We start from the raw sequence: 21,655 nt of genomic DNA on the forward strand, positions 1-21,655 counted from the left end.
GATGGCAGCACCGACTTCTTCGACCTCCATTCTCCCAATCCTATTACCTCCACCAACTCTCCGTCCACTTGCCTTTAGAATATTTACGAAAAAACACAGCTTGACTATTACGGCATCGAGCCTACAGTCACTCGCAACCTTTGTGGGGAGGAACTGCGGCTCAGGATGGCGGGAGGGAGGTCTTGCGGAGCTTGTCCTCGACGAGATCGCGAAAACATGGAAGAAAGCAGGGGGGGGACTAATCGTCGAGGACGGCGGAACTCACGCTGATCTGCTGAAATCAATACTTAAGAATTTGGAACCCAGGATGAATGGTGGAAGAGTTATCATTCGGGACCCATCCAAGGATTCAGAAGCTGCAACATTAGTCTCTGGGAAAGGTGAGCTAAGTAGGACGAATCGTACGAGGGAAGGGAAGCCAGATTCCAATGAGGAAAGGTTGGAGATAGGAGATGATAGTGCATTGCATGATGCCAGAAGATGGATTAGGGTTGTTAGCGCATTCGAACAGAATCGTCCTGTGTATAACGTGAACAAAAAGAATTTTGATATTATTACAACCCCACCCTCCCTATTCCCGTCTGCGTCTCAAAGAGCCAATATTTTCAGAGATCGATACAATCTCATTTACCAGCGGCTGCTGCGCAACGAAGCCTTTCAAATACCTCTTCAGCAGTCTAATTCATCACACTCCAGTGCAAACCGATCGTATAAAGTCACTTCCATTGCGAATCTTCTGGGGAGGTCTGGCACATCGCATTTACTTCTCGGTCTGCTCTCAGTGTCCCCAGCCGGAGAGCTCTCCATATCAGACCCGACGGGAAGCATAACCCTTGATATCAGGGACGCTCGGGCTGTGCCAGAAGATGGGTCATGGTTCACACCAGGAATGATAGTTCTTGCAGACGGTGTTTACAGAGAAGAGGAGGTCGTTAGTGGTTCCACATTGACTGGGTCCGGTGGAGTTGGCGGAACGATTGGCGGAAAGTTTATTGTAGCTTCTGTTGGTGGACCTCCATGTGAGCGTAGAGAAGTTTCATCTGGCGCAGCCCATCATCGTGGTGCAGATGGTGATATGTCCGTCGAAGGCGGATTTGGTTGGGTTGACTTCCTGGGTGTTGGGAGTGAGCGCAGCAGAGGCCCTCGCATGCGACAAATCGAAAAGATATGTCTCCATAAGGGCCAGCCGGAGGAGCAGGAAAAAGTCAGAAAGCAAATAGTTGTAATGGGTGAGGTCAATTTGGACGTTCCAAAAACGGTGGAAGCTCTCTCATATGTCTTCCAAAGTTACACCTCATTTCCAGAGCATCAAATGCCGTTGGTTTTTATTTTGATCGGCAATTTCTTCCAAGATGCTCTCATGTCAGGCGGAGGAAGCAGCGGCGGCATCGAATGCAAGGAATACTTCGATATTCTTGCTTCTGTCCTATCAAAATACCCACGTCTGTTGCAAAATTCGACATTTGTGTTTGTTCCAGGGGACAATGACCCCTGGGCATCCGCCTACTCGGCCGGTGCTTCCACAACATCCCCTAGGGATGCTATCCCTGATCTATTCACATCTAGAGTGAAACGTGCATTCACTAATGCCAATAACGCACATCAACTACCAAATTCACGCCACACACCGGGACAAGCGATTTGGACATCCAACCCCACCCGGCTCAGCCTTTTCGGGCCCGTACATGAACTCGTCGTGTTTAGAGATGATGTCTCCGAGCGACTAAGACGTAACTCGATTGTTTTCAAACCTCAAAAGCCTCAAGAGGTTCCACAGGCCCGTAAGGAGCCCATAGGAACAGATAAGGATATGGATCTAGAGTACATAGACCATAACGAACCTCCGCCTCCTGAAGGAGATGAAACAAAACAGCAAGAGCAGCAGCAAGACCAAATTAACCAAGAAAAGCCACTACCAACCTCAACCACAAAACAAACAAACCTCCACGCGTCCCGGAAACTCGTCAAAACGATCCTCGACCAAAACTATCTCTCCCCTTTCCCACAACACATCCGACCAGTCCTCTGGGACTATGCGTCTGTCCTACATCTGTACCCCTTACCGACTGCTATGGTCCTAGCAGATTCTGATGCGGAACCCTTTGCAGTTACTTATGAGGGGTGCCACGTTATGAATCCCGGCAGGCTGATTCCGGAAGGGAGCAGGAGTCTGGTGAGATGGATCGAGTATGACGTGGCGAAGAAGAAGGGGAGGGTGAAAGAGGAGCGGTTCTGAAGGGAACTTTTCATGTGAATAGTGTAGTTCTTATTTTCCTGTTTTCTGAGCCTCTAGAGGGATGATGTTTTGGGCTTTGGGCTGCGTTCCGGATTTTCTTCAATGGCTGGGATTGATTTACTTAGACAGATCAGAGTTTTGTGGAGTATTTTGCATATGTATCTCTTTGGGTATTTATACGTGTAGAATTTGTTAAGTTTTAGGGCGAAAACATATCCTTGTAGAATTCTCAGTCACCTATGAAGGTTGTTGGTATCTAACATGATATGAAAACATAATAACAAGAAATTACACTTCACAGCACCATAATCCAGGATGGGCCTTTCGCTATTTGACAAGGAAACAAGGGGGGGAAGGGGGAAGAGATAGGCAAACCTATCTATAATCAAAAGTGCAATCTGAGATTATTAGTACCGTTGCAAGCTCGCTGATGCACATAGAGTGAAAAACAAAATGGAAACTAGAGAAAATGAACACCAATAGACGCAGAAGACGCCGAAGACGCTGATATCAGAGCACCCAGAGGCATAGAAAGAAAAAAAAAAACACCCATGACAACCTTTTTTGTCCCAGTTTATTTATCAGATTCCCTCACTTTCTGTACTCGAAAAAGGAATATTGAATTTTCAAATAAAAGAAATTCAATCAGTCAATCGTGATAAAAGCCATACCGTTGCCGTTGCTGATGCCCTTACTATTACCGTTGACAGCAGGTCTCGCGGCGATATTCCTATTATCCTTATTCTGAGCACTCATCAGCTTCTGCTTCATGGCTCCGGGGTCGGATGGCGCGTGCCCTGCCATCCCAATATCGCTATTATCCGTTGTCTGTCTCGCTGCTGCTAGCCCCTTTGTCCATCCCATACTACCAGGATGTCCCTGCAAGCCCGTCATACCCGCCTGGCCCGATTGTGTCTTTGATTTATTATCCGTATCTTTACCAGCGAAATTATTATGAACAGGTTTCTCCCCATCCGGGAGTGTGCCACCACCGCTAGCACCTCCTCCCCGCACCGGAATACCCGTCACGGAAGAAAGATAATCCGTCATAACCCCATGCAGCGTGGAGAGGAGAGCTCCAACACTCTCCGAATCAGCAAGGGCACCATTACCCATCCCTTGCCATCCATCCCGGCGGGCATTGTAAATGGTCTCTCTCAACTTTTCCTCCAGAGGCTCTCGGGTGTCCTTCTCAGCTGGACTGGTGAAATCCCTCAACACCCAGACAACACGATCCCGCCGTAAGGCAGCGTATATGCAGAATCGGTAGCGGACCGAGGGGTAGCGGAGGTGGAATATCTTTGAGCTTCGGGAGATGATCTGGAGTCTGGAGTTCCCTGGTAGATCGGCATGTGGGTCGATGGAAATGTGATCCAAAGCCTTGAGGACTGGTAGAGTAACGATGAGCAATTGCAGGACGGTGTCTATGCATGTAAACGTTCGGGGCCGCAGTGTTCCGTTAAGTGTAGCAGTTAACGACTCCTTGATGCGACGGTGGGGGCTTTGAGGGTGGAAGTCCATGGTTGTTCGTAGGATCATGAGAGGGGCCTGTTTAGATAATCGTGTGATGGAGTCGATGCCGGATAGTACGGCTTGTTCGTGGTAGTTGAAATTGATGCTGGCGCGCGCGTTTCCTTCCGCTGCATATGCAAACCTTACGCGGGTGAGTGTGAGCGATAGTGGTTTCAGAGATTTTCGTTTCAGGATCTCGAGGGTGGAGATTATACGTTCTAGCTGTTGTAGGCGCGCGAGGAGTTGGATAATTACGGGTTGGCCTACGGGAGTCAGGAAGCGCATCGCAAACGCACGACCATTGGGCTGGAATGCTACGCTTCGGTCGAGGCGAACGGCTAGAAGACTAATGCCTTTTATTTCTCTCGAGAAATACCCATAAGCTATCATTACGGCGCACTGTGATGATGGATCGATGCCCCGGAATGATAGACGGATCGTGTCCTTAATTGGGGGTTTCCCATTGTTTGCGATAGGGGGAGAAATCTGTAGCGCGGGTGGGAGGGAGACGGTCCGGAACCTTATGAAGATATTTGGGACATGGAGGTGCGGGCCCAAAACGAGACTTGGCAGGGAAGGAAAATGGTGGATTCCATGAAGATCCGAAAGACAGCGAGCATTGGCGTGGATAGCAAGCACCCCCGAGAGGGCATGATCCAATTGGCCAAAGGAACCGTAGTTCAACCGATGAGGCGAACCCCCATATCTACCTGTTACCATACGAGCGGATTGAGGAGAGAGGGGGCCTTTTTGGCTTGATGGCGTACGTAGCTCAACAACCCACCAATGATCCCCGTCCATACTGCAGGTATATGCAACACCCCAATTGCGTTCCCAGGATTTGCGAAAGAAAAGTATAGATCGAAGGGTATTCGCAGGGAAAATACGCCGAAGGTCCTCGCCTCTGATGTCGCGTGAGTTCACTGTCTGCCAACCAAACGCGCTTGACAATGATTCAACTTCATCTACGGCAGCCGCTGATCGAAGACGAGAGATACGAAAGAGTATATCATCGACAACAGGTTTTTCGGAACTTCGATCCATGTCATGACGGTTTAATAGTAGAGGTGTTGAGCGGAATATGATAGTTCCAGAAACCGGCTCAATCATCACTCTGAGGTCCCGGCCCTTTGTGAGCTGAACGTCAAGGAAACAGTCTCCTGGTTCAGTCATGGATGTTTGAAGGCTGACAGAAAGCGCTCCACTGGCGTAGAGACGTCCTTGCGATAAGCCGACGTATGTTGATTGGAGCAGGTAGGAAACATGCAAAGCGATAACGCTGCGGAGGATGGCTTCTGTCGAAAGAAGTTCTAGGTCAAATTTGATATATTTAGACTGTACTTCCTTGCCGTCCCTCATCCATCTCAAGCCTAGCAGGGGAGATGCCGGAGTCGAACAATCCTGTATCTGAATCTTGCGGCGGCCACTTTTTATACCGATCTCGATCCAACTCTTCGGTCTAGGTCTATTAATCCAGTATTGGACGACTAGAGTGCGATGCAAGACCTCCACACGTAAAGTATCAAGCCAGGGACCTCGAGCTAGCTCGATCGCTTGGTGAAACAGTATGGTGATTTTGTTTGATAAAACCAAATTATGCAACAGGTTAAAACAGCCTGTCAGGCCGGAGTGCATGAGCATGGCATTTACCCTATTGTCTAGCTCATCTAAGAGTCTTCCTGTTGGTTTGGGCGGCGAAGGGGAGAATAGAAATCGAATATCGACGAAGAAAAATTGGGAGGAACGATCCTCTTGTGCAATGGACAAATCGACTTCGAATTCCGTTGGAACCTTAAACGTGACCCTGCCATCATGGACCACATAATTTGTAAATGCAGCGGGGATCTGGTCATGTAGTACGAGCCTTGTCCGGATCGCCTTATTAATTTTCCTCAATGTTTTAAGCATCATTTTCGGCGTCAGGGGTTTTGGGGGGATAAATGAACACTGGACAGAAGGACGGAAAAGGTTCAAATGATCAGTATATTGACGTATCACAGAAGAGATGGCGGACCAGAATCGAAATTACTTACCTCATTCATGGCAGCAACTTTGCCAGTTGATAAAACCTCCAAAGCCACCGCGAGATCCGGATTGGCAGTCTGAGCTCTGATCAAGTCGCGCTTCATCTCACCAATAGACAATATGGCGCCATTATAGCAGTCATACCTCATACGAATGAAAGCCTGAATGTCTATGAGCTTGGAAACATCAGCTGCGCGCCGGCTCCACTGAGAAAGCACGAGAATCTTGATGAAATCAGCCCGTTTCGACTGGGCGAATTCTAGAATGCGCAATTTCTTCTGGGCATGATCGGCGGACTGGCTGGAAGGGTACTTCCCGTTGGCCGTGGCTGCGGATGCGGCATGCGAAGAGGAATTCAATGCTGTTGTTTGCGGATCGGCCAGCTCAGCTATGAGATCGGTCAAGTCATTCCAGCACTGTTGGGCGGCCCTATTGATGAGTTGACCGAGGGGGAAGAATCCCTGACTGATATGCACTAACTCAGGCGGCAAGGAATCATCGAGTGAAGGGTTGGTGGGTTTGGTAGCATCTTTCGTGTGAGCAGGGCCGTTTGAATAGTTTCCGTTATTCTGCGATGGGAGGGAAGTGTTTGAGACAGCGCCTTGAAGAACGTCATGCCGGGTGGTCTCCCGCCCCGGTCCACTCGCGTTAGCAGCATCCATGATGATACCCGGCATTGCTGAGCGAGCGACGTCAAATTGGCGCGCCCAAGTGGCGGCCCGCCGACCTCAAGGCACGTATGGATGTATGCGCAGTGGGCAACACAACGACTTAGAATTGTATTAGCAAGGCGGAGATGGAGGAAGACCAAGGGAGGAGAGAACTGGATGGGGTCGGGAAGGGATACTCCGAGATGGTCGCGGGCTCTGAAGGTAACACAGCGCATGGGATGACATAGGCGACCAAGGAGTGAGTGGAAGGAAACACGCGTAAGACTTTGGGGGGGGGGGGGGGCGCCCGTTCAGCGTTACGGACAGTTTTCTTGGGGGACAAGGGCTTTTGGTGTGAAGTGAAACGGATGAGTTAACAGTGGTTGTGGTTGAAAAATAACTCGTTGAGATGTTGGACGTGAATAGCTCAAAGGTCCAATCGGGAGTCATCAATGACAAGAACGGGCATAAAGGCTGAGTAAGCAACCAGATGACTCGCGAGAGCCTCCAGCCAAGGATTTGAGGTCACATGATCTGACAGGGCCAGAGCCCACCCGGTCATTAACTGCACTAGCCCCAAAGCGGAAAAGTGTGGCCAACCGTTGCTGAGTTAAGCCAAACCCTCCGCAAACCTCGGGCGCTAGTTACCAAGATCAAGCCTAGAGTCACCCCAAAGGACGCCCGAACTATTGGCCAGGAGCGGTTAGCGGCTCGGTTTTCTCGTCCCCGCATTATTAATAGTCTTTCGGCTTGGAAAGAACAAACTGGCCTCATCTCGGCTGGCGTTGTTTTTTAGCGGGTTGAATATATATATTCCCTACCACCCATCATCTTATTCTTTTCGACAACAAGAGACAGTCTCCAGCTCCAACTCTCGACCGGGGTTGACACCAGCTGCTTTCTCCACTGTGGCTGTATCGGCATCCATTTCCTTGCCATCCTTCTGTCCTTGTTGATTCTTCTTTGTATTGATTGATATCTCTTCATACCGGGATTTCCCATAGCGTCTTTGTAGCTAGAGCTCTCTCTCTCCGCACCCTGAAACAACCACGTCTATTTTTTTTTTATTTTTTAATTTTTTTTTAAATTATTTTTAATCCCATAGAACCCCGTGTCTTCCTCCCTGCTACTCTTCTACCATGTGGCAGTTTAGACATTTTGCCTTTGGCCTAGCTGGCCTGGGCATCGCAGTCCTGGCTTCTGCTGCTGATGAGGCTGCATCGGATGTGCATGCCCTCAAAGGGGCCGCATTCAAAGACTTTATCAAAGAGCACGAGTTAGTCCTAGCGGAGTTTTATGCCCCATGGTGTGGCCACTGCAAGGCTCTTGCCCCCGAATATGAAACTGCCGCTACCCAACTCAAGGAGAAGAATATTCCTCTTGTCAAGGTTGATTGCACCGAGGAGACTGAGCTCTGTCAAGAATACGGCGTGGAAGGTTACCCCACGCTGAAGGTATTCCGTGGATTGGAACAGGTTAAACCGTACTCTGGGCCTCGCAAGTCCTCATCGTATGTTGTTGCCCTCAATGATTCCGTAGCTGATGCAGGTGAAGCTAACGCACGACCTCTCTCTTAGCATCACGTCATATATGGTCAAACAGTCCCTTCCAGCAGTCACCGTCGTAACCGTCGATAACTTAGAGGATGTGAAGACTCTGGACAAGGTTACAATTATTGGATTCTTCGCCCAGGATGACAAGGCCACGAACGAAACCTTCACCTCTCTGGCTGAAGCCCTTCGTGACAATTTCCCCTTTGGTGCAACAAATGATGCCAAGTTGGCCGCTGCTGAAGACGTTAAACAACCATCGATTGTCCTGTACAAGGACTTCGACGAGGGCAAGACTGTTTATAAGGGCGAACTTACTCAAGAACAGGTCACCAGCTTCATTAAGCTTTCCAGCACGCCTCTTATTGGCGAGCTTGGACCACATACCTATGCTGGCTATATTGAGGTGAGTTGGAGAGCTGCACACGCAACCCCTTGAGATACTGCTACTATTCAGTACTGACAATGTCCTAGGCTGGCATTCCACTTGCCTACATCTTCGCTGAAACCCCCGAGGAGCGTGAGGAATTCAGCAAGATGTTGAAACCCATCGCGGAAAAGCAGAAGGGTTCCATCAACATTGCCACCATTGACGCGAAAGCTTTCGGAGCTCATGCCGGAAACTTGAACCTTAAAGCCGACAAATTCCCAGCCTTCGCCATCCAGGACCCTGTAAACAACAAGAAATACCCCTTCGACCAGGAGCTGAAGATCACCCATGACACTATCGCCACGTTCGTCCAGGATGTCCTGGATGGTAAGGTTGAGCCTAGCATCAAGTCCGAGCCTATTCCCGAGAAGCAGGAGGGCCCAGTCACAGTTGTCGTTGCCCGCAGCTATCAGGAACTCGTCATTGACAACGACAAGGACGTTCTCCTTGAGTTCTACGCCCCATGGTGTGGCCACTGCAAAGCGTGGGTTATCACTTCCCCAGAACCTCTCCCAGCATTAATTCAAACCATGTCTCCTGTTTACTTTACTAAACAAATTATCTCTTGCAGTCTCGCACCTAAATACGAGCAACTTGCCCAGCTCTACGCCGACAACCCCGAGTTCGCCGCCAAGGTCACCATCGCCAAGATCGATGCCACCGCCAACGATGTCCCAGAAGAGATCCAGGGTTTCCCAACCGTCAAGCTCTTCGCCGCCGGTTCCAAGGACAAGCCATTCGACTACCAGGGTTTGCGAACCATCCAGGGTCTCGCCGACTTTGTCCGGGACAATGGCAAGCATAAGGTCGACGCTTATGATGAGTCAAAGGTCAATGAGGATGATGATGATGATGATGATGATGATGTCACTAGCACACCTGCCTCTCCCAGCTCTTCATCCACCAAAACCGCAGAGAAGAAGAAGGATAGCAAGACTACATCCTCAGCAGCTCCAAAGGACACTGCTGCTGAAAGTGCTCGTCATGAGGAGCTGTAATTTTCATTTCCTTGTGCGTTCTTTCTTTGTTTTGAAAAGATTTAAAGATCTTCATGTAGCTATTTTTCTACAACGAGTCAAAATAACAAAGGGAAAAAGTATAGGATTTTTGTGAGGTAATATGCGTACTGGTAACTTAGGTGCTTTCTCTCTATATATCTTCTCTTTTTAATGTGAAAATAAAATCTACGCCGTTGTCTTACTACGTGTCTGCATGTAGGGTTGCTTGTGCTTGTGCTTGTGCATGTGCTTGTAAACAAAATACCAAAGGAAATGTGTAATCTCAACTGTTTCTGTCATGCATCTTTGCTGTTTCCTAATCGCAAAATGCTCTTTGCTCTCTTTTATCTCTTATACACGCTGCTCCATATGCTATTCTTGGATCATACCCCAGACCCAGGAGTTCGAGTTTCTACACTGGCCCCACAATCAATAATACCTACACCTGGAATAAAGAAGCCTTTGCCGCTTGCCATCTAATTACCTGGTAGAGCCATCAGAAACCCTTCACTTGATAATCCAGGAAGTCCTAAATCTAGTTGTTTATGGGAATGGAATTGCCCTGGGGACATCGGAGGCTGATTCGAACGGGCCAGTGTCTGAAATATCTCATGATTAACGAGTCTACGTAATTGCTAACTAGGCAGGTAGGTAGGAGGGGCTATTCATGCTGATGAATGTATCCTTATAAACATTGGGATCGTGTGTTCTATATGAGGTAGGTCTCTATCCATCCCAGATTCAGCAGCATATACATGGCCTCAACTGACTGAACAAGACGGGGGAGGGGGGGGGGGGGGAAATAAAACAAAATCAGCGCAGCTGAAGAAATGAAACAAATAAAAAAACAAGGAAGAGTATTAGGAGAAGAAAAAAACGAATTAAAATAAAGGGTAGAAAAAAACTTTGCGAGTCAACGCCGTTTCAAACGGCTCTGCTTTCCCTCACAGCGAGTACATGTATACCAAGATTGATAGGAAGCAGGAATATTTGGATAACTCGCACATTGCATACCAACCTCTCTTGAATCGAACTTCATCCTATGCTAGATATTTCAATCAGAAAGCTCACACTCCACTTCCGCCAGGGCCTCTAATGCATCCGCATCATCTTCATCCTCTTGCGTTGGCAACGAAGATGACGATGGCACGCTGATAGTAGTCTTGTTTTTTTCTTCGGCTTCAATGTTTGTGGCCTTGACAGTGGTAGATATAGTCGTGGTTCGTTTGTCAATGCTAACTTCAGCTTCAGCTGTTGTTGTTGTTGTTGTTGAGGTAGAGGTAGAGGTTATGACGGAAGATTCCTCGTCAACAAGACTCCAATCAATAATCCCGTCCTTCCCGTACCGTTCACTAAGCCATTCGTTGGTCTTTTTGAAATGGCCACATTGGAGCTGAAAGGATTGAAACTGTGTTAGCATGTCCCAAAAAAAGAAAGACAAAAAAAAAAAAAAGGAGAAAAAAGGAGAAAAAATAAAACGTATAAACCCACAAATCCCCCATGCACACTCAACGGACTAGGATGCACAGACTGCAACACGCAATGCCTTTTTCCTTTATCCTTTAAAATATGTGCAACCCGCTTCCCAGCTGGCTTACCCCAGGCCAAGAACACAACTCCACGCGTCCTCGTCTTCGCCACGATGTCAATGACCTTCTGCGTAAACTTCTCCCAGCCTTGGTTCGCGTGGCTGTTGGCATTGTGCGCCCGAACGGTCAAGCAGGTGTTCAGCATGAGCACACCACGGTTTGCCCAGGGGGCCAGGTGGCCGCCGTTGTTGGGGGGTTTGACGAAGGAAGGATAGTCGTTTTTCAGGGCTGTGTAGATGTTTTTCAAAGATGGGGGTGCGGGCATTGGTGGGCGGACAGAGAAGCAGAGGCCGTGCGCTTGGTTGTGGTTGTGGTAGGGGTCCTGGCCGAGGATTACGACGCGGACGGTGTGGAGGGGGGTGTGGCGGGACCTGGAAAAGGAGGGTGTTAGTTTCGACAAAAGACGATTATCTGGAGAGTTCTGATATATGCAAATCCAAATACACACCATGAATACACCTCGTCGAATGGCGGGAAGATCTTCGCGCCCGACGCAACCTCCTTTTTCAAAAACCGTTTGAGGTTCAGGAATTCATTGGTCAGCACCTCGTCTTTCAGATGGGCCAGCCAACTCTCGTCCAATGTGTCGATTTCAAGCTTAAGCAGCTCCTTCTGCTCTTTTGTGAGGCCAGCAACCCATTTTTCCTTGTGGAACTTCGCTGTTGGCTGGGAGGATGCAATATCCTTTAACCCGGCGGCAGAGGAGTTTTTGTCCGTTTGTGCCCCAAAGAAAGAGGCGATGTTCCCGTTAGGTTTTGGTTTCTTTACATCTGTTTCAGCAGCAGCACCGCCACTGCCATTTAGGTGGTTGGCATCCCGTTTACGGGAGGTAGTAGACATGCTTTGAAGAATGGGCGGCTTGAAATTGGGGAAATTGCGGATATCAGACGACGTATAATGACAGGAAGGAGAACGAATGGAAAAACTACGAAGGATGGGAGTCAGAAAATTTCGAAGCATTCGGGTCGGGGAATTCTTGTTCCCTTTATGTTATCTCAGGACTAAAAATTTCGGAAAGTGGACGCCATAAAGTCTCCAGGCGGCGCGCCGGCTGCCTGCAGAGATTCCAATTCGGCGGCGCGTGAGGAGGCGTGTCGGCGATTAGTAAGGCAGCGCGGTCATGTGGTTTCGTGTGTCGCGGAGAGATTTACTGTGGAAATACTCCTGATGGAGTAGAGAAATGAATAGAGCATTCCCGGGTATAGAACCTAGGTAGATATCAGTCTAGGGGGGAAAGGATGTTGCTAGAAATCATATTCGTATTACAAAATCTAACCATACATTCATTGTTTTGTTTCTCCGCCTGATAAACCATCGCAGCCAAGCCCGTTCACAGAAAGAAAAGCCAACAAACAACCATACAAAATAGCGACACACTTCTTGTAACAGAAAGTGACTGGAGAAAAAGAAAAAAAAAAAAAGAAAAAAAAAAAAAAAAAGAAAAGGTACCTTTCAGGAGACAAAAGGAATAAAGAAGAAACAAAAAATGATTAATCTCTTTATTTGCACCTCTTCTCAACAATATTCGGCCCATGTTCTTCAAACTCTTTCTTCGATATCCACATCTGATGGAACGTCCCCAGACTCGCAACAATGCTACCTCCAATCCACGACCCAAACTTCCTTTCCGCCGTATTACCAGCAGCAGTTATTCGCACCCGCGGACTGGGAAACATGTTCATAAGCTCAAAGTTCAACCGATCATTAAACCCATACAACAGACTCGTCGCCCCGGTCACGACAACATTTGCAAGTAAGTGTGGCCGGATATCGACGTCAACTTGGTTCAATGAGCTACGGATTAGCTCTGGTATTGTCTGCGCAGCGGTTGGGGCGGGGAAATCTGAGTCTGGGTCCGGGATAGCAGCTTGTGCATCGAAGAGAGATTCTACGACCCGGTATCGCTCTGCGCCAAACACTTGGTTGTACCCATCGGGGAACTCGAAGGGGCGACCTGGATTCCCCCGCGCAATCTCTTCGTTGGAGACACCGTTAGGGCCTGTGCTGGATAGCGAATGTGGGCCCGGCCAGACTTGGACTACGCATTCTTTGAATTCAGAGATCGTTCGATCCTCTAGCAGGCGTCGGAAGGATGGATCTGGAGCCTGATCAGGAGTAACTGTCTTGTAGGTCGCTTGGGCAGGTTGGCCAGCATCGACGGCTGTCTTGAAAGCGACGAGATAGTGTGGGGTGATGGTTATAGGTTGAGGGGTGTGGGATTTAAAGAGTGCACGTATCTGAGATGAGATGAAATCGCCTCCGAGCGGGGAGTGCTGGACGCCACGTTTCAGGACCAGGCCATCGTGGACTGGGGTGATGGAGACACCTGATGCACCAACATCAACGACCAAGGCTGAGGCTTTGCCCGCAGCAAATCTAGAAAAGACACATATGTTAGCGCTGTACAGACCATCATATGTGAGAGGATATGGAGGAGGCGAAAACAATTAAAGACGCACGCAGCTAATGACCCATTCCGAGCAAGGTAGAAAGCTGGACTCCCCCATTTCTCCATTGCAATCTCAATCGTCTTTTCTCGCGCCTTGACAGGATTCCAGCCGCACTCCGTCATGAGGAGCGGACTATCAGCCAGCGGTCTCTCTTCCGCCTCCACCACATCCATATCCATGGGGAGGTCGCCGTTGGTAACGTCATTTAGTCCATTAAACATCGGGTTCCCGGACTTAGCTCCCGTCAGTCGCGATGTGAATGAGTATTCCCACACTTTCTCTGCCATATCCCAGTCCTCCACGAACCCCTCCCTCCCCATGGGGTTGTGAATGGAAAGCCCTGGCCGCGGGGTAACATAGATGCTGTCGCCATAGATGTACTTTTCCTGGGCATCTGTAGAGTATTTGCCGTAGAAGGTTGGGATAACGGATTTTGGAGTGTCTTCACCTGCGAAGCCAGCGCGTACGGATGAATATCCCGGGTCGAGGATAATTGCGGACACCTCATCTACGGAATTAGTGTTAGTGTTTGGGATATTTGGAGCGGTTTGGAAGCGCAGGAATGGCGCGTGACATACCTCCGCCATATTCAGCGGTTGCAGGAGGTACTTGGGAGCTCATCTTGGTCTGCAGTATTGTGTGGTAAAGCGTGTGTGAGACTGGAAATCCTCAGTGAGAGAGGAAAGTAAGCAGCGGTTCAGCGCAATGCCGAGACTCTGCGCGGAGGAAGAGCCTCTGAAAGGGCAATCGCATGCAAGGGACAAATTGAAAAGTAGCTCTTGAGATATGAAGAACAAGTGTGGTGAGCTATTTGCGTTGTCTTCCAAGTCCCAAGTAAGTTGTTTGTGGCGGGCAAAAATGATGAATGTTGGTGGTTGTTCCTTTGACTTAATATTTAATCGCTCATGTCTGGAACCGAACCACCCTTCAACAACCATCTCCATCTCCACCCACCTTCAACTATTTACTATCAACTACCACCAACTACGAAGAACATACTCAACACTAATATCGCGGTATTATACAGCTTATTATACAGCTATGTCGACCATGGAAATTGAAGAACCGCGATTCAGGCCAGTCAAGAGAAGAAAATTCCTGCGCAAACGCCTTGAAGCATCGCCAGACGCACCTCAGCCACCAGAACAATCCCCAGATCCTGAGGTCGTCTCCAACAGCCTCCCCGCAGGACAAGACAGCGCAGGGCCAGACACTCATCCAAATGAGTCCCAGGAAACTGACATTGGCATTACAGACATATTCCGTCGTCGAAAAGCTCTCAAAACTCGAAGGGGCGGCGTCGAGTTTACCCCCGCGTCCAAACCAGCCGCTGACGACCATGGCGAATCTCTACAAGAGGCTGATTCTGCCACCCAGGACCCCGAAGATACGGCTATACGACGTATCTCAGATCGCTTCGTTGCCCATACAGGCCAGAAGGTAGATGTGGATAAGCATATGTACGTTTTCTCCGATACGCTAATATAACGGCTGCCCATTTTTTTTTCTTTGGGAGGACGGAGTGAACGGCTAACAAGATTAAGGATGGCATATATAGAGTCAGAGATGGCTAAACGTCATCAGAAATACAACTACAATGCCAACACCTCTGGTAGTAATGAACAGACATCCGAATCCACCGCGCAGAGCGGTCTCATTCGTCCTATGTCAGATCTCCAGCTTCCCCAACGCCAGCCAGCTTCTTTGGGCAAACTGCATGAGATCGACTTGGGGCCGGACGCCAAGCTGCGTAACATCGAAAGAACTGAAGCAGCAACGAGAAGGCTTGCGGGTGACGAGGTACCTGACGAGGATGAGGAAGAGAAGAATGCCGGTTCGAAGAGAACCCGACCAGGTGGCAAGGATGCAAAGAATTGGCGTGGTAGGAAGAGGCGCAATAGCGAAGATATCAGGCGAGATAAGCTTGTTGAGGAGGTTCTTCGGGAGAGTAAACGTGAGTTTATTTGTCAACTATATCTGACTGTATATAAAATATCCATCGTCCTAGACATGAACACTAACACACATCCTATTCCAAATGTTTCCAGTCGACGTCTACGATGAGCCCGAAGTTGTCACTCAGCAAAATGACGACCAGGCAGCAGACGACCGCATCGCAGAGAAGTTCCGTCGTGACTTTTTGGACGCCATTCATTCCCGACGTCGTGGGGCCCGACCTAAGACTTCCAAGACCACCAAGCCCGATATTTTACGCGGTCCGAAGCTTGGAGGAAGCAGAAGTGCTCGTGCCATGATGCGGGAGAAGGCCGCCGCGCAAAAGCAATCATAATTTACGACCGCTATTTTGGGGAGATTTGGGATGGGGGCTGTACATACATACATACATACATACATATATATGACTGCATATGTCGATAAATATGGGTCATTCTATTTTCTTGTTTTAACGGTCCCTTTGTGAATTCTCTATCAGGAGATGCGTTGATATCTCCTGCAGTTTTCTACACTACACTGGAAGGTAAATGTGTAATTTTTTAATTACAAGTTTATGGAGAACTCTTTGCAATCATTCCCTCATGTTTGTTTCAATCCCACAATTGCCAATCAAAGAAAGCAGTTCCCCCCGGAACATGGATGATTTAATTATCTAGTCAAGTCCAGTTGCTCCGGGCTGGCGGACAGACTGGCCCAATTGTGCCTGAGAGAAAGCCACAGCACATCGCCCGTCCACAGCAAGTAACAGCTGCGGGCGTTAGGCAACATGCAAAGCTGGCGGGTGGCCAGAGCAAGGTTCCATGGATTCCCTTAAAAGTGAGGGAGGGGCATCCATGCTTGTTCGATAAGAAATTACCATGATAAATGGCTCTTTCGCTTTTTCTACCCGGACCGTGGACCGTGGTTAGCCTGGTTTGTGTATACACGGCATATACATTAGTAGGTAGGTAGCTATCGGAGGAATAACGTGGTTACCCGTGGTATATCTCGTGAAGGATGAGTGAATGGAAACTTCTGCTCCGGGTTTTGTTTGTTGGCATGCCTTAATTGAGGCCTTTGCTGATGCTGTTTTTTAGGTTTTTTTATACAGAGAATTCTTCCTAGGAAGAGAATTCATATCCCCTGAGAGACACGTTTGATGAAATATTTGTATTGAAATGATCTGGGCTAGGGGGCACTTAAATGAACTTGTCCCAAGCAAAATATTCTGTTAAGGGTCGTGCCGTGTGCCCCACTGTAGGTGGAGAGGGAGTCGGTAGAGCAAGCAACGGGTACAAGATAGGAGGATTGTTTGACGGAAGAAGCTTCAAGGATCCATCCATACGTGCCTCTACAAAATCCATATGCACAAAATTTCTTCAGTAAGTTTCTATGCATTTGTGAGCCGAAAGAATACATAGCCCCATGAGATCGAGAAGACTGCAAGCTTGCTATGAGTTTATTCAAGGCTGAATCTCTTGGGGTCTGCAATAGAGAGGTCATAGGACAAAGTTCAAGCTCACGCAGCCCCAAAGGAAGTGGAGTGGCTTTGGCCCTCCCGGTTCCTTTTGTATTGAAGCTATTCCAGAATTCAGGGCCAAGGATCTGGACAACTGTGGGTACCTGGCCTGGTTCTGATTTGCTGACGTTGAATTAGCTTGCCCCATCGGGTTCAATAGCAGCTGAGCGGCCAGCACCAGTGAGTTAATGTCCCCCAATGTTGACAACGATATTGAAAACGGCCCAAGCAGTGGTGAATTCCGCTGAGGTTTAATAAACGACCAAATCCGAATTTGCCTACAAACACACATACATTGAGGACAGATACGATCTCACAGGGAACATATTCCCAAGTTTGGCACGGCGTTGAAACCAATATTCAAAGAGCAGAGCAACCCACAACAATATTTCAAAGCCAACATCCCGTCTTTATGTCTCAAAGGCGAAGCACACCAAACGCCAACTGTTGTGGATCCTGTGGCAGATGGACTCCCCAGCCTCTACTGATCAGTGTCCATTCGTGGCCTGTCACTGGTCCAACGTCTGCCAATAATAAGGGCTCCCTGGGCTAGTTTGAAGCTTCCCTGCTCCTTGAGTGTCAAGTCGTGAGACTCGTCAGTTGTTAGCAGCAACAAGGAGGGCTGAAACGTGAGAGGAAACCTAAAAGAGAGGAAAACTACGTGGAGCTGCAGGCTTCACACTTGCAGGGGTGAGAAGTGGATTCTCAGTTACAATCATTAGCAAAGGGGGCGGCAATGGATAATGCAGCCTTTACAGACCGTCTGATACACGCCTGGCTCGCTTCACGGGCAGGAGTAAAATAGAATAACAACGGGCGGTAAATAATAATCATACCGCCAGCTTTGGCTAGGGGTTTTCTTCAAATTATAACATTCTTCCTTATCATTTTCCTCTTGGAGCCTCGAATCCTCAGTTCTACCTTTCCCTTCATTTCAATTTTTCGTAATCCTAGCAGCATTTCTATTTCGTTTGTTCTATTTCTTGCGATATTCCCACTGACGACTGATGTCACACCCACCGAATCTTTCTTTCCTCTTCTCAGAGACAATCTCTGAATAACTGTCGAAGTAAGTGTCTCCATCAGAAACAGTCCCGACCTTGCTCTCGTTTGGGATGACATATATACCTTTGGCTAACTGCTTAATAGTGATACCTGACATGACTCGAAACTACCCTGCGTCGGACTCATCAATCGACATGCGGATCCGACGTTTGCCAAAGGCAACACTTCTTCTGGCCTGGGGTCTGCTTTTAAATCATGTTGATGGAGCGGACGTCCTAAAAAACAACGGCTTCACCACATGTTTGGGCAACTCTGATATCAGGGTCGATAGAATTAATCTGGAGTTCAACCGTGCCACCAATAGCTTCAAATTCGATGTGGCAGGGAGTAGCAAAAAGCCACAAAGTGTGATGGCAGTGTTGGCTGTTGAAGCCTATGGCCAACGATTCACACAAGATTTCAACCCATGCTCCGAGGAAACCAAAGTCGAGCAACTTTGCCCTGGTGCGTATACCGGCTAGTTATCGTCCTGCCCTTTTTCATCTTGCTCATCTTTTGTCTACAGTTCCCGGGGGACAGTTTTCGGCTATTGGAACACAGAAAATACCCTCAGATTTCGCGAGTAAAATTCCATCCATCGCATTCGCTGTCCCCGATCTCCAGGCCGATGCAACCCTGCAGCTAAAAGCAATTGACGGAGGCCAAACCCTTGCCTGCATCAGCTCGAAGGTAGGCAACGGAAAAACATTGGAAGCTCCCGCTGTTTCATATGCTGCTGCCGGAATTGCAGCGGCCGCGTTAGCTCTGTCTGGTGCAGCAGCTTTAGCGGCGAGTGGGAATCCAGGAGCGGCTACGTCAAGTCCAACCTTTGGAGAGGTCGTTGGGTGGTTTCAGACCATGGCAACCAGTGGCATGCTGAGCGTCAACTATCCGCCAATGTACCGCAGCTTCACCAAAAACTTCGCCTTCAGCACTGGCTTAATTCCCTGGAACCAGATGCAGATCGCGATTGATAATTTCAGGAACAAGACCGGAGGAAATTTGACACATAACAATTTTCCCTTCCTTCAAAATGCCACACTTATATTCCAAGACGGTTCAAATAGTTCTAGCCTTGGAAAACGTTCTCTGGACTTTACTTTCCGTTCTACACATCTTGTTGCCCGAGAGATAACCACTTCCATCAATGAAACATCCACTGGCGGCAGCGGTGAGAGTGACGAGGGTGGCTTGAATCATGTTGTCAAGGGAATCCAAGGATATGTCGAAATGCTCTCAGTTCCCGAAGCTAATACGTTCATGACGGTGTTGTTAATATTCGCTGTTGTCGTTGCGGCTATTGCAACTGGAATTTTACTCTTTAAGGTTATTTTGGAGGTCTGGGCGATGTTCACATCTTTCCCGAAGAAACTGACAAATTTCCGTAAGGATTATTGGGGTATAATTGCGAGAACAATTACCAACTTGATTCTCATATTATACGGCATATTTACCCTCTACTGCGTCTTCCAGTTCACTAGAGGCGATTCGTGGGCGGCCAAAATCCTGGCAGGCGTCACTCTTGCAATTTTTACCGCAGTTCTTTCGTTCTTTACATTCAAAATATGGAGAATAGCTCGAAAATATAAACAGGTGGACGGAACCGCCGCCGCACTGTACGAGGACCATGAAACGTGGCGGAAGTATAGCCTTTTCTACGACAACTACAAAAAGGGATACTGGTGGATTTTTGTCCCCACCATTATCTACATGCTCGTGAGAGGTTGCATCATTGCTGGAGGCGACGGGAACGGATTAGCTCAGACCGCTGGCCAACTTGTTGTCGAGGCAGTAATGCTTATTCTCCTTCTCTGGTCGAGACCCTACGAGGCAAAATCTGGCCAGTGGATCAACATATCAATTCAAGTCGTTCGGGTCTTGTCTGTTGTGTGCATTCTCGTTTTCGTCCAAGAATTGGGCGTCTCACAGACGACACAAACTATCACCGGTATCGTTTTAATTACAGTTCAATCAGCCCTCACTGGCATCCTTGCCATTTTGATCGCGGTGAATGCCATAATCCTTTGCTTCAGGAAGAACCCGCACAAAGCAAGGCAACGGAAAGATCTTGGTAAGTGTTATCCTTTTATGGAACCTCCAATTCCGAAGCTGAATATCACCAAACTAACAGACAACAGAAACAATGGACCGAGATTTGGATACCCTCACCCCTCTCGATGCACGAAACTCCCTCCTGGAACGTTCAAACAGGCGCCAGCGCTATCCCTCAACTAGAAAGGATACCGGTTTCTTCAACCACACCGCCCCTTACGAACCGTATTTCAATTCTCCCCTCCCTGAAAAGCCCCGCCACATGCACACAGAGAGTGCGGATTCTCTCCTCTTAAATAATGCCAACAACATCAACTATATGAACATGCGACAATCAAATCAGTCGCCATCACCAGAAAGACAGAGTATGCTACCAGTGGTTGGTCGAGCGTACTGAGTGAAGCACCCCTCTTCACTTTGTTCTTTGCCGCTTCCGACCAGGCAGAAATATATGTTGATTTCTATTTGCTTTAGTTCGTTTATTGCGTTCATCTGTTTTCATCGGGCAGCACTCCCATCACATGTATACCCTTGCTGCCACCTTCTTCCCTCCTTGGAACCTTTTCCCATTCACTACTCCCCCATTAACCTGTCCACAAAACATACATACTCCGGATCATTCGTCCCTTCCGCCCCTTCGTTAGCTTCTATAATTCATATGCTTGGTTTTCTCTTTTCTTTTAGAGCTAGCCATTCTTCAATTAGCGAGTTCTGACCCATCATATCTCTTTGTCAGTATGTCTGTTTCTCTTACACACTCTCCACAAGTCATGTTGCATATACGGTACAAGCGCGTGCTCCTTATTTCATATCTACTGGATATAATTTTTCATTTTTTTCTTCTTCTTATTTTAAACTATTTTCTCCCGCTATTTGATTTTTAATGAGGCTGCAGCAATCACACGCAAAAAACCATCATATCATCACCTCACCATTCTCTCAGAATCTCAATCACTATTGCCTCTGAAACTTCCACGTCCCGTTTTCTCTCCCTTGCTCTACGTTTTCTCTCTCTCTCTCTCTCTCTTTTTCCAACTCACTTGTGCTTTTACTTACCATCAGTCAATCCTTGTATATAGCTAGCCATACCCTGTCACATAAGCCCCATCGGGAAACAAAGGGGCAATTTCGATGTTGCGGTCTATGATGCTCAATTTGGTTTTGGAACAACGTGGATTCAATAGCCCTGTTTTGTTTTGTTATGGTTTTTAAATTGTTTTTATCCTTTTAAGATTGTGATATTACACCTCAAGAAGAGAAAATTTGGATTAAGTCAGTCATAAAAAGGGGGGTAAAGCCTCACAGGAAATGAAATGGAAAGAACAAAAGAATTTGAGAAGTTAAAAAGGATTAAATAAACAAACCCATAAGAGGCGAATGGAGACGAGGGTTGTTATTGTTGACGCACCAAAGCTGAGAGGACAGAGCAGGAAGTAAGTAAAGAAACATGAAATAGCAAGGAGACGAATAAATGAAGGGAATATGAACATTAAGGGGATTTTTAACATAATAAACATCAGTGAGGTAGTTAATTATCCATAAGGAGGGGGACCAGTTGCTGCTTTTCTTTGCAGAGGGTCCATTTTGGAGTATTTCACCAACTTAAAACTGATCAGAACAACGGCCCAACAAGCGAAAACTGAGACAGCGGAAACTAAACAATCT

General features: G+C 47.9%; 6 protein-coding genes across 6 annotated transcripts; 4 read left to right on the top strand and 2 right to left on the bottom strand.

Moving 5' to 3' along the window:
* Position 1: 1 nt before the first annotated feature.
* On the top strand, positions 2-2,236 carry PAAG_00984 (DNA polymerase epsilon subunit B; the record flags this gene model as incomplete). Its single annotated transcript, XM_002797079.1, has 1 exon — positions 2-2,236. The coding sequence occupies one exon, from the start codon at positions 2-4 to the stop codon at positions 2,234-2,236; it is 2,235 nt and encodes a 744-aa protein (XP_002797125.1).
* Positions 2,237-2,881: 645 nt separating this feature from the next.
* On the bottom strand, positions 2,882-6,450 carry PAAG_00985 (mediator of RNA polymerase II transcription subunit 14; the record flags this gene model as incomplete). Its single annotated transcript, XM_002797080.2, has 2 exons — positions 2,882-5,695; positions 5,782-6,450. 2 exons carry the CDS (start codon positions 6,448-6,450, stop codon positions 2,882-2,884), a joined length of 3,483 nt encoding a protein of 1,160 aa, XP_002797126.2.
* A 1,112-nt stretch (positions 6,451-7,562) lies between these two features.
* PAAG_00986 (disulfide isomerase Pdi1) lies at positions 7,563-9,401 on the top strand (the record flags this gene model as incomplete). Its single annotated transcript, XM_002797081.2, has 4 exons — positions 7,563-7,933; positions 8,001-8,379; positions 8,448-8,887; positions 8,975-9,401. The coding sequence occupies 4 exons, from the start codon at positions 7,563-7,565 to the stop codon at positions 9,399-9,401; spliced, it is 1,617 nt and encodes a 538-aa protein (XP_002797127.1).
* Positions 9,402-10,455: 1,054 nt separating this feature from the next.
* Positions 10,456-14,061, bottom strand: PAAG_00987 (uracil-DNA glycosylase; the record flags this gene model as incomplete). Its single annotated transcript, XM_002797082.2, has 6 exons — positions 10,456-10,794; positions 10,893-11,361; positions 11,439-11,915; positions 12,500-13,366; positions 13,450-13,948; positions 14,019-14,061. 6 exons carry the CDS (start codon positions 14,059-14,061, stop codon positions 10,456-10,458), a joined length of 2,694 nt encoding a protein of 897 aa, XP_002797128.1.
* Positions 14,062-14,481: 420 nt separating this feature from the next.
* Positions 14,482-15,730, top strand: PAAG_00988 (hypothetical protein; the record flags this gene model as incomplete). The annotated part of the gene is made up of 3 exons (XM_015844200.1): positions 14,482-14,900; positions 14,985-15,394; positions 15,489-15,730. The coding sequence occupies 3 exons, from the start codon at positions 14,482-14,484 to the stop codon at positions 15,728-15,730; spliced, it is 1,071 nt and encodes a 356-aa protein (XP_015700981.1).
* A 2,324-nt stretch (positions 15,731-18,054) lies between these two features.
* On the top strand, positions 18,055-20,387 carry PAAG_00990 (DUF907 domain-containing protein; the record flags this gene model as incomplete). The annotated part of the gene is made up of 3 exons (XM_015844201.1): positions 18,055-18,403; positions 18,465-20,009; positions 20,077-20,387. The coding sequence occupies 3 exons, from the start codon at positions 18,055-18,057 to the stop codon at positions 20,385-20,387; spliced, it is 2,205 nt and encodes a 734-aa protein (XP_015700982.1).
* Between the last annotated feature and the right edge of the window lie 1,268 nt (positions 20,388-21,655).

Source organism: Paracoccidioides lutzii (genome assembly GCF_000150705.2).
Source record: "Paracoccidioides lutzii Pb01 unplaced genomic scaffold supercont2.2, whole genome shotgun sequence".
NCBI classification, from domain to species: domain Eukaryota; kingdom Fungi; phylum Ascomycota; class Eurotiomycetes; order Onygenales; family Ajellomycetaceae; genus Paracoccidioides; species Paracoccidioides lutzii.